Genomic DNA, 15,872 nt, shown 5'->3' with positions numbered 1-15,872 from the left:
TAAAACAGATTAAATTACAAAATAAGATCTCGCATCTAGCTAATCACAGTTATATATATATATATATATATGTGTGTGTGTGTGTGTGTGTGTGTGTGAACCAACTTTATGTGTTAAGGAATAAAGGGACACAATGTTTTATCTCTGCTCATTACCTAAGTGTGGAGGGAATTCTTCGTGTGATTGAGCTGATTTAAGCCTGTCAACATACCTTGTCATCATGACTTTGAATACATTGTTAATAAGTTCGCGCTCTTAAAATGTTTTTAGTCATGCTAAAATGATCATAGATTAATTTATTATCATATGCACGACAAGCAACAACATCATCTAAGAGAGATATCAAAAAATTAGATGGTCAACTACAAAACAAATACTTAAAACTAAAAATATCAAGTAGTGTTCTATGACGATTTCTCTCAATGCGCAACTACGCTTGTAGTGAATCTCAAAATAATTATGTGCCTACTATAATAAATCCAGAGATTTTACTTCATCCATAAAATGCATATATATATATATATATATATATATATATACACGACTCTAATCGCGACTTTTATTTTTGGTCAAACTCACTGTACATGGGACCTTAGATATCAATCAGCAAAACAAACTACGACTCGTATATAGTACCGGTATGTGAAATAACCAAATTTTAAATTCATTTAGGGTAAAGCGATTAGGAGTAGTACTATGCATCATTTCACAACATTTCAGCACAACGCCCTCAACAGCGCATGCACAGTCGTGCTCCGCCCGGTTCAGATGCACCAATCGTCTTTGTACCATCCAGCACCACCCCATCTCGGCCGCGCCCCGTCTTCTTCATGTCAAACCAGATCATGGTTCATGAGAAAGAGAGAGAAAAAAAAAAAAAAGTTCTTCGTTGGTTAAAAAAAGAAAAAGAAAAGTTTAATTATACTTCTCGAGGGTCATGATCAGATCATCAAGGATTCTCTTGTTTGGGCTTAATTAAAAAATGAAGAAAAAAAAAAGACAAAAACCAAAGACTAATTATCGTTTTGTGAAGGAGGAGTGGTCAAGATCAAACTACTAGAGAAAGAAAAGAAAAAAAGAAAAAGAAAAAAAGAGTTGTTGAAACTTTCGCGTATTAGAAACAGTTGAATATCAATTTGAATATATATTTGGTAATACTTCTGGAACGATAAAAGGATCGAGGAAACACGTACGTACATCATAGTATTCTAAATCCCTTGTTGAAACACATCATAGTCAGTGAAAAAAAAGACGAAGAAGAAACTGTTTGGTTTTGGTAAAGCTAGACATAGTCAGCCGGTCAAAGTTTCAAGGTGAACCGTGGAAGCAACGTGAGAAGAACAAGATCGAGACTATTCAAGTTTAGTTTCCAAAATTTTCCATTGGGGACAAGAGAATTGTTAGGGGATGGAATGTGGTAATCATAAATTATGGGGTTAAGAATATTAAAGGACCTCTCAATTTTCGAGGACAAGCGTAGCAATTTCATTTAAATAAATTATCCTCATGGTGAGAGTCGGTAGGCGTCTAGTAGTAATTATTTGTCTATGACATTTATCCACTTTAGTAGGATTGTTTGTATTATTTAAGTGATGGTTACTGATAAAATAATAAAGTTGATTATTATTTTTTTATAATATAATTTACAATCTTTTGGAGTTCACGAAGGTCAAGACTCTCTCAAAATAGCTATTAGATATTACAGTTCCTTCAAAGTAGCCATGTTTTTTTTTTTTTTTTTCCGCAATATTTTGTACTATTTGATTTTCATCACGCCGCGCGATGCTTCACGCGTGGTGATAACTGCCACGTTCCGCAACAAATTTGCAGCGGCCATAGTAATTGCAGATCTTGATGTGGCTTAGTTTTCATGCGGTGGTCGCATGAAGTAGGTCAGTGTAGCGCTGTGGCGAGGAGGTGCACCACGGTGGTGCACATGTGTGGCTCGACTTGCACACAACATGCCGTCAGACCCCAATTAATTGAGTCTGGTAGTTTTAGCCATGATAATTTTATATTTTAAGAGAATAAAGGTATTATAGGAATATAATTTTTTTTTAAAAAAAAGTGATATTCTTGGTACACTTTGATAGTTTGATGTACCACTTTAGCACACTTTAAACTTAATGTAACTTTTTTATATTACCCCCAAAAAAAATAAAAAAAAAATAGTCCTTTTGTTTGTTAAAACAATATTTTAGGCCTTTCTTCTTTTACTTTGGCCCTCGGAAAAAATTTCAATACTATCCGACCTCTTTAAGTTAAATTCTTAGTTTCGTCCCTGGCTTAACCTACCCACTTCCACGTACATGCGCGCGCCAGCCCGCCATTAAATGTTACAAGAATAATAAACTTAATTGTATATCTTCAACCACTAACCATGAATATTCAAGGATCCTTTAGTGAGTCCAGGAAAGTTGCGGGGATAATATATATATATTTTTTACAGGGAGAGATCGATTGATACTTCAATATTAAATTCCATGATTATGGATAGTGAAAAGTGAAAGTGTGGCATGGCTCACACCTCTTTGCACTTTGGCATATACTAGAAAGAAAGAAAGATAGAGACTTCACAGTAGTTTTTGTTGTTGCTACATATACAAGATTTGAAGTTAGAATGAATCTATCCCCACATCCGTCCTCCCCAAGGAAGAAAACGAATCTTTCAAAATTAAAAGATCATCATAAATAATATCTTGAACTGCTGCATCATCAATTTAATAATATTTAATCTACAAGCAATTATATATACCTCTTTTGAAAAAGTTAATTCTGAGCCTAAAATAGCAGCTACCATCTGATCGATCAACGTATGATTTAATTTGTTGTGTTGTGGAATCAAGTAAGATCTTATAATTTACTCTTATTCTTTCACAAAAGCAGATGGAATTAGCTTCAAGATCGCACCAATCTTGTCCGGGACACGTACAAATTAAACTGTATCATTATTCCTTGCGTTAGGATCCCTCCTTCGTGCATTGCTTTTGATTAACATTAACAATGTAGGTTGAGAGCCTAATAACCCAAATCCATGATATGGCTCTTCAATATAACACAACCTCAGGCATGTGTATATATATAACTTGGTGCAAAATCTTTTAATTTGAAAATAAATCCCTTTGACCATAAGATTAACTTATATAATAGAAGTACATGATCATCATCCACACATAAATGATAAAGTATTTTGTCCCAAAAAGGTAGCTCAATCGGCTGGGACCACGCCTAATGAAGTGGAGGTTACTAGTTCGAATCCCCCTCCTCTTTCTTGTGCGGACATGTCAAAAAAAAAAAAAATGATAAAGTATTTTGTTTTTTTTTTTTTCACTTTTTGATGAGATAAAAATACGCATCCAATATAATTAACTGGAAAAAAAAGGGTCTGCATTCTGCTTAAGCAACTAAATTCTAAAGCACCAACAGTTAATACATCATTTTTATTTAATATAGTATAAAAAGATATGGACTAGGTTCCCACAGGGCACAGAATTTGAGTATTAGCTAAACTTATTCACCCTTTATTTCTAATAAATTGTCTAGAAAATGAAATATAATATGTAACTCCAAGAATCCATATCCTTATAAGAATTGAGTTCCTAGCAGCCAATTAATATTTAGCAACTGCCCCTAAATTAAACACTAGGAAGGCTATCGATCGCAATCATAGTAACTTATTTTTTTGTTGGGAATTGAATATCTTTTTTTGATTGTAAATTTTAGTTAAACATTTAAATATTTAACATACAATGGTAATAGAGTTGAGCCTAGTACTAAAATTAAGTGTCTCTAAGGGGTAATTCAATCGGCTGGGAACCACGCCTCATGAAACAGATGTCACTAGTTCGAATCTCCCCTCCTCTCTTGTATGGACATGTAAAAAAAAAAATTTAAGTGATCACATACGATAATAAATATTAATTAATACTCCCCTCCTCATTATATACGAAAAGATCCTATTCTTACATTTTTTAATTTAGAGAATAATAACGCCCTATATATGTATAGAGAGAAATCAATCAAGTGTATCTTATTTATTTGTCTTTAAGGATTAGCTCAATCAGCTGTAGACCACGCCTAATGAAGCAGAGGTTACTAGTTCGAATTTACCTTCTTCCTTCCCTTGTGTACCTGTTAAAAAAAAAAAAAAAAAATTATCTTATTTGCCACACTGTTGGTTAATCTCATCAATATTGGAACAATTAATATATATATCGATGAATCCTACACTTATGAGTACACGTGTTGGTTGATCTGAGCGGCTGACTTGTTGGTTCAGTGAGCCCATCGGCCCGGCACAGGATTTGGACCCAACTATCCGGCCTAGGCTTGCACTCGATCTCGGCGATCGGGGATGGTTGGGTGGACAATCGACATATCAATCCACAAAAAGAGATGAAATTGAATTGGGTAAGATTTCAAAGATTCCAAATGCTCTATTTACACTAATTAAGATGAGTCGACATTATACAAAAATGTAATTTCATGAGCTGAAAGACCTATATATATTCCGGATCCCTTGGAATTATCCCTAAAGAACTCTTCAATTACATAATTAATTAACAACCCCTATTGGCTATACTCTTCTAAAAGAAAAATCTAGTTACAAAGAAACCCCCTCTTCCAAGATTCAAGAGAATCCTGGCAAACATTTTCAAATCCAAGAGCAAGAAAACAATCAATTTTCTTTAAATAATTTTTCCTCTTTTATTCAAACAAGGTTCCTATATATTCCTCGACCTAAGCAAGAACACGCTGAGTTCTTGACCCGGGCACTCGTCCGGGCTGACAAGGTGGAACGACTCCGAGTCCGAATTCCCCACCACGTGCTCATAGTTGGCCCTCATGTACATGACCTCCTCGTCTCCCGGCGATCCGAACCCTGCCGGAATGACCCCTGCTCCGACCGTCGTTGACTGCATGGTCCTGAGCATCGACTTGACCCGCTCGCTTGCCTTCCTCCTGGCCGCGAACCCGAGCTTGCGGCCATTGCAGTACATGGTCCAGGCGGGTACCGAGCGGAGCGGGCAGGATCCAAGCTCGGATTCGTCGCACTCGAGCGCGATCCGGACGAGCCCGCTGCGCATTTCCTTGACGAGCTGGTGGGTGACGATGGAGAGCTCGAGTAGGAGGGTAGGCTTGAAGGAGAGGCGGTCGTGCTGGACACAGAACCAGACGTGGCCGCGGCGGGGCCCGAAGATGGTCCCGACCACCATGGTCCGGGAGGGGCGAGGGTGGACAAGAGGAGCAGCAGTCGTTGTTGTGGTGGTGGTGGTGCAGGCAGAAACGGTGTCGTTGGAGGTAGAGGAGTCTTGGTCTTGGCTCTTGGTTTCTGGGTCAGTGTCGTCCCTGAGGGAGGTGCTAAGGCGTCTCTTGGTGATGGTGGCAGTGGTGGCGTTCGTGGGTGTGGCGGAGAAGAAGCAAGAAGGGAGGAATCGACGGAGAGCGTCGGTCTTGGTCATTGTGGATGATCACCAACAAGTAGGTGTGCAATCAATTTTCTGTATCAAGAAAACGAAAGAACAAGAGAGTGAGCCGAGTCAATAAATAAGAGCGAGTGAGCGAGCGAGTTAGCCAGGAGCTTTGGGAATCGGAAAGAGAAGGAGGGTGTCAATGAGTTGGGAATGAAATGGTGGTACGGTACGTGCAGTGCAGGTACTTATACAGAGGGCGCGGGAAGTGAAAAATATAGCCGTTGGAGGAGAGGGCTAGGGTTTGTCATAACTATATGAGAAATTCATTTGTAACTTGTGGGCCCGTGGCAATTAGAGAGTGGCCCATGTGGGGGCCTCAATCTTCGGCTAATTGGTCACGTTATAAGAGGCGAAAAGAGGCCTGCCATTTTCAGAGGCTATGCAATTAAAGACAGAGTCCTATGAATTCTGGAGAGACAGTTTACCATCACATGCATGGCTGTACAATAAAACTATATATGACTGTCCTCTTGAATGTTTTAGGTTTCAATTGGTGAAAGAAATTATAATGATGTCCGACAAGTCACGTGACTGCTCCATAAGCTTGATAGAACATTTAGAAAGCTACCTAGTAAATAGTCATTATGTCGTTTTTTTATTATTGGAGTTATGAGTTTTTATTTTTGTTAGGTTATGTTCCTGTGTTTTTATATTGGTACATTATATCATTATATGTGTAGTTAGATAAGGTGGGTTCTATATATAGGTTCCTCCAGCACACTTTTACGTGTGATTTAATATATAGTTTTACTTATTCTCCACATTGAATAAAAGCCTAGGCTTTGAATCACTTTCTTCACCTTTCTTTCCCCCTTTTCCAGCATTCTCACCGATGATCGATGATTATAGTAGCTTTGTCTTCTTCAAATTTCCTTATTCCGTGCATCAATTAGATATTGACTACACCAATTGAAACCTCAAAATGTGATTTATTTTGAGTCGTCACCAACCCCTTAGTCTAATCATCCATGCTTCACCTAAAGGTTTTACTCGTACAACCTTACGCTGTCATGATTGTTCCATTAAGTTGATGACCACGTTGATTAAAAAATCTAAAACCAATCATTTTAGAGCTATCGAGACTAGTCCCATCGGAATCGTCACACTAATCAAAGTTTCTACCACTCCAACCAAGTGCTTATGTGCTGCACAACCCTGCTTCACGTGTCGATACACTTTTTGCACATGTGTGCCATGTGTCATCAAAAATAGTATGCCACATCAATATTCGTGTCAACAACAATAATCGATCCAATGCCACATCAGCATCTAACACATCATTAGTCCATGTCACATGATACATCATATGTCCCATTAGCACTCATGCCATGTCATCAATACATGTCATGATTGACTGTTTGTTGATTGTTGACTTTTACTTTGATTGGAATAGGAATCATTAGATCTAGTGGTTTCGTAACACTACCATTCCATATATCTCAGCATTGTTTCAACACTGTTTCGTAGTTTTGATGATTCTAAGTCTACTTGGGATATGCTTGCCTCCCGCTAATGATTTGCTTATTGTTCTCGAAAGTACCAACTTATGTTTGATCTCTATCATTTGAAGCAGGAATCAGGACATGCTATCAATTAATGATTTATTTGCTCGCATGCAATTCTTATAGGATCAACTTTCTCTTTTAGACCCATCTTAGATGGATCACAAACATGCTCAGCTATATGCTGCACACATGGATCAGTATCGATTTTATCAATTTTGATGTCCCTACGTGATGATTTAGAGTCCATCTGCGGGCAACTTTAGCATCACACTCCTGTTCTTTCCTTGGACAAAGCTGTCTTTGAACTTGTTCGAGAGGAGACTCGAATGCAGACGCTACGCTCTCACCATAGTCATACAATATTGGTTGCCTCATCCTCTAGTTCATCTTCGTAGTTACACTGCTGTCTCTAGTCATGAATACTCCATCATCTCCTATGACTCACCCTGTTTCTTCACTGCACAGACCAAGGCACCATTCTCCTTCTGTTGTATGTTTGATGACATGATTCTGACTAGAGATGACCTCATTGATATTCAAGAGCTAAAACAATTTCAGACAATATTTTGAGATGATGGATCTTGGTCTTGAGATTTTTCTTTTTTTGTGATGGTTATAAGTATAATTGCAGGGTCTCTTGAGCCTCATGCTTAATTTGATTAATATAATATTTTCAGCATTTTCCATTGCTTCTCTTGTGATTCGTTCGATGGGAGTAACGTTTTTTTTTTCTTCCCTTGGTCTTGAATGTAACGGTTGGGATCAATGTTCAGACAATGTACTAGGGAAGCATGAAAAATGGTAAGAAGTCGATGGGATTGTAAAACAACTACTCTGTTTTGTAACTATTTTATAAAGAGAAATACTAGTTCTTCATCTCCCATCCATCTTCTATTTATTTATTTATTTCAAATCAACCTTTGGATCTACATGTCTTTAAGCTGGCAAACGTAAAAACTGTTAGAATATATGATGCTAAACGAATATAAAAGCTGCTAAATTCCTCTGAGTTGTTATCTATTCACTTTCTTTTGCCCTCAACTCTGTTTCTTCATCATTTGCTTCGCAATTATGAGATGACTTCTGGGGCTCGCCAAACCTCAAATAATGCCGGGCGAAGACACAGAAACATATAATTTAATGATGCGAGAGCGGCAATGGTGAAGTAAAAGTAGTCGAGCCTATTCTTATTGAGGATTATATTTATAATGATGGAGCTTAGGAAACTAGCAATTGATAAGCTGAGAAAGAAGATTGCCCCACCAAATGTCTTCATCCTCTCCGGCCAATGTTTAGTAAGCAGCTCCATCATGGCAATGGCAGCAAAGGCTTCAATCAAGCCCGACAAGGCAAATTGTGGAACAAGCAATGCAACCCTTGTAGGACACCAAATGAGCTCATTTGTGTCATGGCTAGAAAACAACCGATTCCTGTTAACCAAACAGGTAGAACACCAATCATGCATGCATTTCAGCTGTTCCACTTGTTGCAAGCTACATAACCTCCAACCATTCTTGGGATTGCCTAGGTTGTCCAATTCATCACTTGGGTCGGTAATTATGAGAGCTACCACGAGGGCGATCATAAATAAGAAATACCTGTTAGAATATAAATTAAATTATTAAATTAACTATTTTTTTCATTGATTAAATTTATTATTATTTTAAAACATTTGGAGTGAGTAGTGATTTAACAGTACCACCAATTGCAGAAGCTCTCTAGTTGTGCTCTTCCTTTTTCTGTTGAGGTGTTGAACTGATCAGCCCTTTTAAGATGGAAATTAAGTAAATCTTTTATAAAATCCATTCAGAGATGAATTAAACATGCATTATTTTACCAACTCATCAAGGCTTTAGAAAAAAGAGCAAATCTTTACCAGAAACAAAGCTGCGCTGCCGAAGAGAAGAGTATGGAATCTTCCCAGATAAGTATCTGCAACAAAAGCGCCTGCTAGTGGTAGAAAGTTGGTGAAACCAGCCCAAATATTGAACACATCAGCTGAACGTACGGTGTCCAGGTTGTACTTGTCATGCAGATACACCACTAAACTGGCTATCAAACTCATTGCAGCCAATTTTTCAAAGGTCTAGCTCGTTCCCTTTAAAATGCCAAATATGTTCACAATCAGAACACAGAAAAAGTGGAAAAAACACATAAATAAATAGAAGAAAACATTATCTTAATTGAGATTTCTTGATCAGCTCATGCATTACCAAGGATATATCGTACGGCTTTCCATCCTCCTGGTGCTGTTTGAAGAGGTGGAGAAGAAGATGGTGAACGGGTCTGCTCTGCATTGGAGGAATGGATCACATTAATGTCCATCTCTCTCTGTCTCTCTACTCCAATATTCCTCCTCCCTTCTCTCTGAGTCTGAGTTTCTGCTATGCAAAAACTGGTATTCTCAGAAGCTTCTTGGTCAAAACGCAATCAGCAACAGACCAGAGTTGTTTCGCAACTGGTAGGCAAGGTTCTTCTGTATATTATTGGTTGAGAGAGAATGTTTTAGGTCGACTCCACCATTATGCGGATTAAGCGGCTGCCTAAAGCAATCAATTAATAATATTAATACAGATTTTTTTTTTAATAAAAAAAATATTAATATTCTTTAATTAAGGTCTCTAATTATGATAAATAAGTAAGTAAAAAAGTATTAATATCATTTAATTCTTCTAAAAAATTGATTTTCTCCAATATTCCATTTGAAATAAGACTTACAAAATTGATAGCATTATGAGAATCAAACAATAAAACATTCTTAAATAAACTCATTCTTCAACTTTAAACATTCTATTCTTGGAAAGAATGGAGAGAGTGAAAAACAATTGTAATATTTAATTACTTTTGTAAGTAGAGATTTTTTGAGCCTTGGAATAAGCTTGAGTAGCCAAAATTCCTATCAAAATTTAAATGCTAAGAAGATGAAAAGTTCCCAAAATATTTTATTCAATAACAAACTTCTGTCTTTATGAGCTCATTTTTTTTTTTTTGTTTTTCAAGTCTTATTCAAATTTGAATTATTCTCTTAAATTGTTAAAAGATTTTTCGTGGAACCGGCTATAATCTGATAGGAGCTTAAGTTTCCATTATAAATTATTCTCCTCAGATACAATTTGGAGGTAAATTCAACTCCTTTCAATTTGCTTTTATCTTTGAGTTTGGACAAAGTTTTCCTCTAAATTTGTTCATAGAATTTTTTTTCCAACTTAATCTAATAAACTTGCATGTTATTCTCGCATCATTTATGACACCCATTTCACACAAGCTAACGAGACATTAGTCACTTAAAATACTTCACATTAGTCATGTAAAATGGGTGTAAAGAGTATCAATACTCTATTTTAAAATGTATGTGTCAATCACATACTCTATTAAAACTGAATTGAATTTTAAGAAATGCATGTAAAAATCACATGTACTCAAACACGTTTTAATAAATTGGATGGGAGCAAATTGGAAAACTTTATCCTTAGCATTAATAGCTTGAGAAACTGCCTCTGTAATCACATGACAATGGTGTTCCTAGTTTGATGGCACTGAGGATTTCTAAGTATACCCGTGTGAGAATCTCCTTTAAAAAGGACAGTTAAAATTCGAGGTTGTTTTTACTGCAAAGTAGGCTGCCAAAGCCTCACCTTCATTTGAGTCAAACGAAGGACCCATTCCCAATGTGGCTGCAGCAAAAAGAATTGACCCATCAGAAGAGTCTCTGGAAGGAGGGATCCAATGAGGGGAGCTTTTAGATTTGGGAGTTCTAGGCTTTAAGGTGAGAAGACAGTGAAGTCCCCTTTGATGATCTCAGTCCCCTGGGGAAGACAAAAACTTGCACAGCTCTTTCAATTGGTTAAGAGACCAAATTGCAATCAGGCTAATATAAGCTATGAAGACAAAACATCAATCTGCTAGCATTTTTAGAGGTCAAAAATATTACAATAGGGGATCCAATCGATTGAATGATTTCTTAGCATAAATATTTATTTTATTTTTAAGTCCCCCATTTAAGTGGTTAGAAGGCATCTCCAACATAAAAGAGGAAACACCTGCACTTATTGCACCCCACTCCATCTAGCCCAGTCAACAAATTGCATCCCACCATACACATTGTTGGCAAATCTCACACCAACTGTGAAAGCCAAGGCGATGGGTGGAACCTGCTTTGCAAAAGCTGATCCTTCGACCAAGCGTTCCAGTCCATTGATGATCTGGTAGCGGGTGTTGGAGGAAACGGCAAGAAATACACCTGCAATTTGGGGAGAAAACCGTAACCAATTAGCCGAAGACAACGGAGATATGACAATTAAAAGTTAAAAAATCAATAACTATCCCCTAGAGAATGAACAAGATAGACGAAAACTTAAAAAAAAAAAAAAAAAAAAAACTGAGAGAATTATCCACAGAAGAGGTTGAATAACGAAGGTAATATGAACTGAAAGGTAGGTAACAGACAACATGCCTGTTCTAAAAGATAGGTACATGGATTGAGCTACTATCAATTGGAAGATAGAACAAATTCAAAGAATGAAAGAAACAGTAAAAGCCACAGTAAAGTTAGTAAAACATTGAGGAGGCATATCAAACAAAAACCTTTTAGATGTTCTCACTAGCAAGGAACTAGTAAGAACAGAAATATGTACCAGCTCATGGACACCAAAAGCTTGTTTCAAGATCATATTAAGGCAATAAACTTGACAACTTAGAGCAAATCTAAACAGTGATGGCATACCCCAAAGAGCAGCAGTCTTTAGAAGTGGTGGCACAGGTATGTCGTCTTCTGATTTCTTTATATTCCTGACATATAGACAAAAATATTGTGAGAAATGATCCACTAGAAGAAAAGACAAACACAAACTAAAAAATTCAATTTCATTTAATTATGGGAAAAAAACTAAAAAAGTAAGCAGCTAATTCCTGTATTTGAAAAAGAAATACTTCAGTTCCACCACCGTCCTCTTTTGGTTTTCAAAATTTTTATTGTTTCTTGTCCTCCAAAGACACCAAAAAAGGCAGGACGCAACCATCCTCCACACAGCTGCAGTCTGAAGACCGACCTTCTGCAACAAGCAAAAAGGTCTACTATTCTTCTAGATATAACCCAAGCTAACCTAACACGGCTGAAAATATCACTCCACAAGGCATTGGCAATCTTACAATGGAGTAGAAGATGACCTATAGACTCTTCACTCTTTTTACACATACAACACCAATCAACCACAATGATATGTCGTTTCCTTAGGTTATCCATGGTTAGGATCTCCCCTAAGGCTGCTATCCAAGCAAAAAACTGCCATCACATAGTCACCTAACACGGTAAAACAAGATAAAAACCTAAACTGAAATTGTAGCTTAGTTAAGACCCCCTTCACATTGCAAACAAAATCATGTCTTCCATTTCCCTATAGTTCCTCTCACTTCACAAAGCCCCACATGGATGGTATCATCAGTGATACATTCTACTGAAAAATGGAAAAATGCCCAAAAGAACCTTGGAGTGACGAAGGTTCTCAAACGATTGACAGGCTAAAAAGTCAACGTCCGCCACCCCCCCCAAAAAAAAAGAAGAAGAAAGAAATGGGAAACTTATTACAGATATCATTCAAAATGACTATATAACACCCACTATTTTAAATATGGTAAAAAAACAAAAGCAGAATTTCGCATGTAACAAGTATAAATGAAGCATCTATATAGGAAGTATACCGCTTGGCAGTCATGATCAAATTTGCAATGCCTTGGCCTATGATGCCACATGCAAACCCAACTGATCCATACATGATACCCTGGAAACAGAATTTGTAAACCAACAATTACAAATATGCCAGAAACCCCACTATGATTCAGAACAGATAAATATAACTTACCTTATAAAAGTATGTACCCATTCTCTGCTGTATGGAAAATCTACATCCTGGCCTTTCAGCTTCAAACACGCTGCATAAGAAGATCACCTGACAGACTCACTAAAATATTTCTTACATTCTAAATCTGAATATGCAAATAAACACAAGTACAAATACAATATCAGCATGCAAGATAAAGGATACATCCAGATCAAGCAGAAAATATTTCTTTATGAGGAAAAGAAACAATTGATTACTGTTCTACGCATGAGTTACTTATCAAGATAAAATAGTTTTTGCAATGAGCTAATAACCTGCTAGGAAGAGCTCCATAAGCATGTTGCATTCGTCCAAGGAACCCCTTAGATAGAGATGGTCCCCCAATACGAGCATAGGGTGCCAACATACCAACCAAAGCAACGTTAACCACCAACCCAACCAAGAGATCTGCAACATACAACTCAAATTCTGCCCAAAAGTCTTCGCCTCTCTTTTGAACTTCCGCAAATGTAGCACAACAACAATCAATGACAATCTGCGTTGTATTAAATCAATGATAATAAAAGTCACACATGAGTCTATGGCAACAACTACACCGCACCAACGGTGCTCTAAGACATTAGAGCACATAGAGGCCCTCGTGTTTGACCAATTCCAGCAATACAGGAAGTTGGCCACAACTTTGGAAGGGCCCTGAAACTGTAAAGAATAAGATAGCCACTTGGCAGCCTAACTTGTCTACTGCCTAAATGCCTCATTAACTACTCTCCCAGTACTCAATCATCCCGGTTCTGTATGCTAACACTTCAATTCCATACATGCTGGCACATGCAAAAGTGGGTAATTTTATTCCCCCATGTCAACCAAAGCATTGCATAAGTGATCAATTTATATTCTCTGGCCACAACAGTTTAAAGGCACCATTTACTCCCACAAAAGTTGGGAAATATGGCACAGTTTCATCAAAACCAGTCAGTAACATAGGCTTGCATAAAAAAACATGTTACAAGAAGATCAACAAACCTCTGTTCCAACTTTAAAAAGAAAAGACGGATCAGCCAACATTCGATTGCGAAGTATAGCGCATGTCCTCATTGCGAAACCCAGAGGCCAGACAGACCCCTACAGTTCATATATCAAAATCACTGGTTATAACAGCAGCAAAAGACTTACTAATCAGTAATCACACATAAGGACACCAAAACAACAAGTTTAAACAGACACATAATATGTAAGTAAGTTGTACCTGCAAATCCAAATATCTAAGGAGAAGCACTCTGCGAATCCCCACGCTCTTGGCAGCCTCTAACATATCTCTAGGAAGACTAGCCCCCCGAGCCTCCGTCTCCTTCATAACCTCCTCAAATTTCAAAATTGGTCCAAGCTCCTCTTCTTCTTTATCATCCCCATTGTCATCACCACCGCCACCTCCTCCGCCGCCTCCTCTACCATTGGTAAATCTCCCATTTCCACCACTCCCACCAGCATCTTCTCTCGCTTCATACCCACCCTCCAAGACCCCAATACCCTTCCCTACACCAATATCACTATCGCCTTCCTCTTTCGCAACTGTGACCGCAGCTACGCCGGACTGCGACTCTCCACGTGGCTGCGACCCATTTGCCACCACCACAAGCCGGTGGTTCCTCTGTCTACTCCTATTGTTGCTCCTAATCAACACCGGAAAAGCCACCTCCTTAACCACATTCCTAAATCTCACACTCTCCACAACCACGCTCTGACTCAACACCTTCCCCGAAACAACCCCGTTTCGGGAGCTCACGACATTTGATACCCCCAAGCTCGGTGAACAACCCGCCATTTGATAACTCGACAAATAATTTTGAACTAAAATACAAATCTAAATCTCACTCTAATTGAAGAGGGTGTGTAAAGTACCTTCGTTTGGACAGAGAGAAAGTCGAGAGGAAAGTGAAGGGTCTTGCTCAGAATTTAAAAAGACAACAAAAAAGACTTTTTGTTTTCTTTTTTATTTAATTTGATTTTATTATTAGCAGACGTTGGGTTCTCCCGTCTCCGCTTTTTCTCACCTGAACACCAGTCGGGGGAAGCAGTGACGGCATCCTATATATATTTCTTTGGTCGTCGCACGTGGGAAAGACATTATGGACTAGGGCTAGTGTTAGATTCCTGGTTAGTGGCTTCGCGCTTAGTGGTTAACTGTTGAAAATACCTTACGATTTTTTGTTTCCCAAGTTGAGAAGTCACGTTCTATTATTGGTCATCATGAACTTTGTTGTTTTGTTCTTTGTGGATGAGTTGAATGCGACGTCCTTTATTGGTCCTGTGCAAGGAATTATTGGTCGAACTAAGATTTCTTTTAGATTAAATTTAAGAGGATTATTGTCCTGTTATTACAATGTTTATGTAGATAGCATAGGTATTGATTATTAAGAATTTTTTTTTGTTATTCTCGATCGGGTGAAATTGACATTTTATATACTCTTTAATTTGCAGCGTCGATTTTGCTCTTTCGGTGAATATATGCTTTCTACGTACCCAAAAAGAGAATATATGCATGAATGGTTTATTAGGCAATAGACACTGATTATTATGGTATCAAATATTTTTTGCTTGTAGTTGTGGGTATGTGATTCTTTCTCTTATTTTTGGAGCCCAATGTGTGGGAGCCTTCACGTCATTCAAGTTCTAATTCAAATAAGATAATCTTATTCCCTCACATGTTGAGTTTTCTTAAGACTTTTTCTAAAAATTTGGTTCCAATTTGATGTGTTAATAAGGAGAAGTGTTAACACATTTATCTATTGTCCATTAAAAGCTTTCTTTTATTACATAAGAAAAAACGGAAAAGTGAAGATAATTATAGCTCTCGCAATTACTGATTTTTAGAAAAATTAAGTTTAGATTCATCTTCATTAAGAGTGGGTATCGGTTTGGTCGGTGTCGATAGAGGCATTTTCACCTCCTGAACCGGGGAAACCGACTTCATACCGATAAGGAATAGCTTTGAGTTTTTCTGTTATTCAGTTAATCGGTTAATATGTGGCCGGTTAATTGTCGGTTACAAGTTTTTG

At 37.6% G+C, this 15,872-nt stretch overlaps 3 protein-coding genes across 3 annotated transcripts; all 3 read right to left on the bottom strand.

Moving 5' to 3' along the window:
- Positions 1-4,575: 4,575 nt before the first annotated feature.
- On the bottom strand, positions 4,576-5,480 carry LOC132162591 (protein MIZU-KUSSEI 1). The gene has a single exon (XM_059572852.1). It carries the CDS (start codon positions 5,460-5,462, stop codon positions 4,725-4,727), a length of 738 nt encoding a protein of 245 aa, XP_059428835.1. The 5' UTR covers positions 5,463-5,480; the 3' UTR covers positions 4,576-4,724.
- Positions 5,481-7,862: 2,382 nt separating this feature from the next.
- On the bottom strand, positions 7,863-10,773 carry LOC132162146 (protein NRT1/ PTR FAMILY 2.8-like). Its single transcript, XM_059572404.1, has 5 exons — positions 10,615-10,773; positions 9,193-9,522; positions 8,856-9,077; positions 8,679-8,734; positions 7,863-8,577 (listed from the first exon to the last, which is right to left on the bottom strand). The coding sequence occupies exons 3-5, from the start codon at positions 9,042-9,044 to the stop codon at positions 8,049-8,051; spliced, it is 774 nt and encodes a 257-aa protein (XP_059428387.1). The 5' UTR covers positions 9,045-9,077; positions 9,193-9,522; positions 10,615-10,773; the 3' UTR covers positions 7,863-8,048.
- An 87-nt stretch (positions 10,774-10,860) lies between these two features.
- On the bottom strand, positions 10,861-14,934 carry LOC132162145 (protein RETICULATA, chloroplastic). The gene is made up of 7 exons (XM_059572403.1): positions 14,063-14,934; positions 13,840-13,938; positions 13,131-13,351; positions 12,838-12,907; positions 12,677-12,756; positions 11,703-11,767; positions 10,861-11,219 (listed from the first exon to the last, which is right to left on the bottom strand). The coding sequence occupies exons 1-7, from the start codon at positions 14,636-14,638 to the stop codon at positions 11,026-11,028; spliced, it is 1,305 nt and encodes a 434-aa protein (XP_059428386.1). The 5' UTR covers positions 14,639-14,934; the 3' UTR covers positions 10,861-11,025.
- Between the last annotated feature and the right edge of the window lie 938 nt (positions 14,935-15,872).

This window comes from Corylus avellana, chromosome ca9 (genome assembly GCF_901000735.1).
Source record: "Corylus avellana chromosome ca9, CavTom2PMs-1.0".
NCBI classification, from domain to species: Eukaryota; Viridiplantae; Streptophyta; class Magnoliopsida; order Fagales; family Betulaceae; genus Corylus; species Corylus avellana.
The sequence above is the reverse complement of the archived record's forward strand: the minus strand, read 5'-3'. Positions and strand labels throughout refer to the sequence as shown.

Coding starts and splice junctions, on each gene's coding strand:
- LOC132162591 (XM_059572852.1), bottom strand. CDS start 5,462: ATGACCAAGACCGACGCTCTCCGTCGATTCCTCCCTTCTTGCTTCTTC.
- LOC132162145 (XM_059572403.1), bottom strand. CDS start 14,638: ATGGCGGGTTGTTCACCGAGCTTGGGGGTATCAAATGTCGTGAGCTCC. Junction 13,352..13,839: donor TTTTTAAAGTTGGAACAGAG/GTTTGTTGATCT, acceptor AATACAACGCAG/ATTGTCATTGATTGTTGTTG. Junction 11,220..11,702: donor AAAGACTGCTGCTCTTTGGG/GTATGCCATCAC, acceptor CCCAAATTGCAG/GTGTATTTCTTGCCGTTTCC.
- LOC132162146 (XM_059572404.1), bottom strand. CDS start 9,044: ATGAGTTTGATAGCCAGTTTAGTGGTGTATCTGCATGACAAGTACAAC. Junction 8,735..8,855: donor GCAGCGCAGCTTTGTTTCTG/GTAAAGATTTGC, acceptor AGGGCTGATCAG/TTCAACACCTCAACAGAAAA. Junction 8,578..8,678: donor GAGAGCTTCTGCAATTGGTG/GTACTGTTAAAT, acceptor ATATTCTAACAG/GTATTTCTTATTTATGATCG.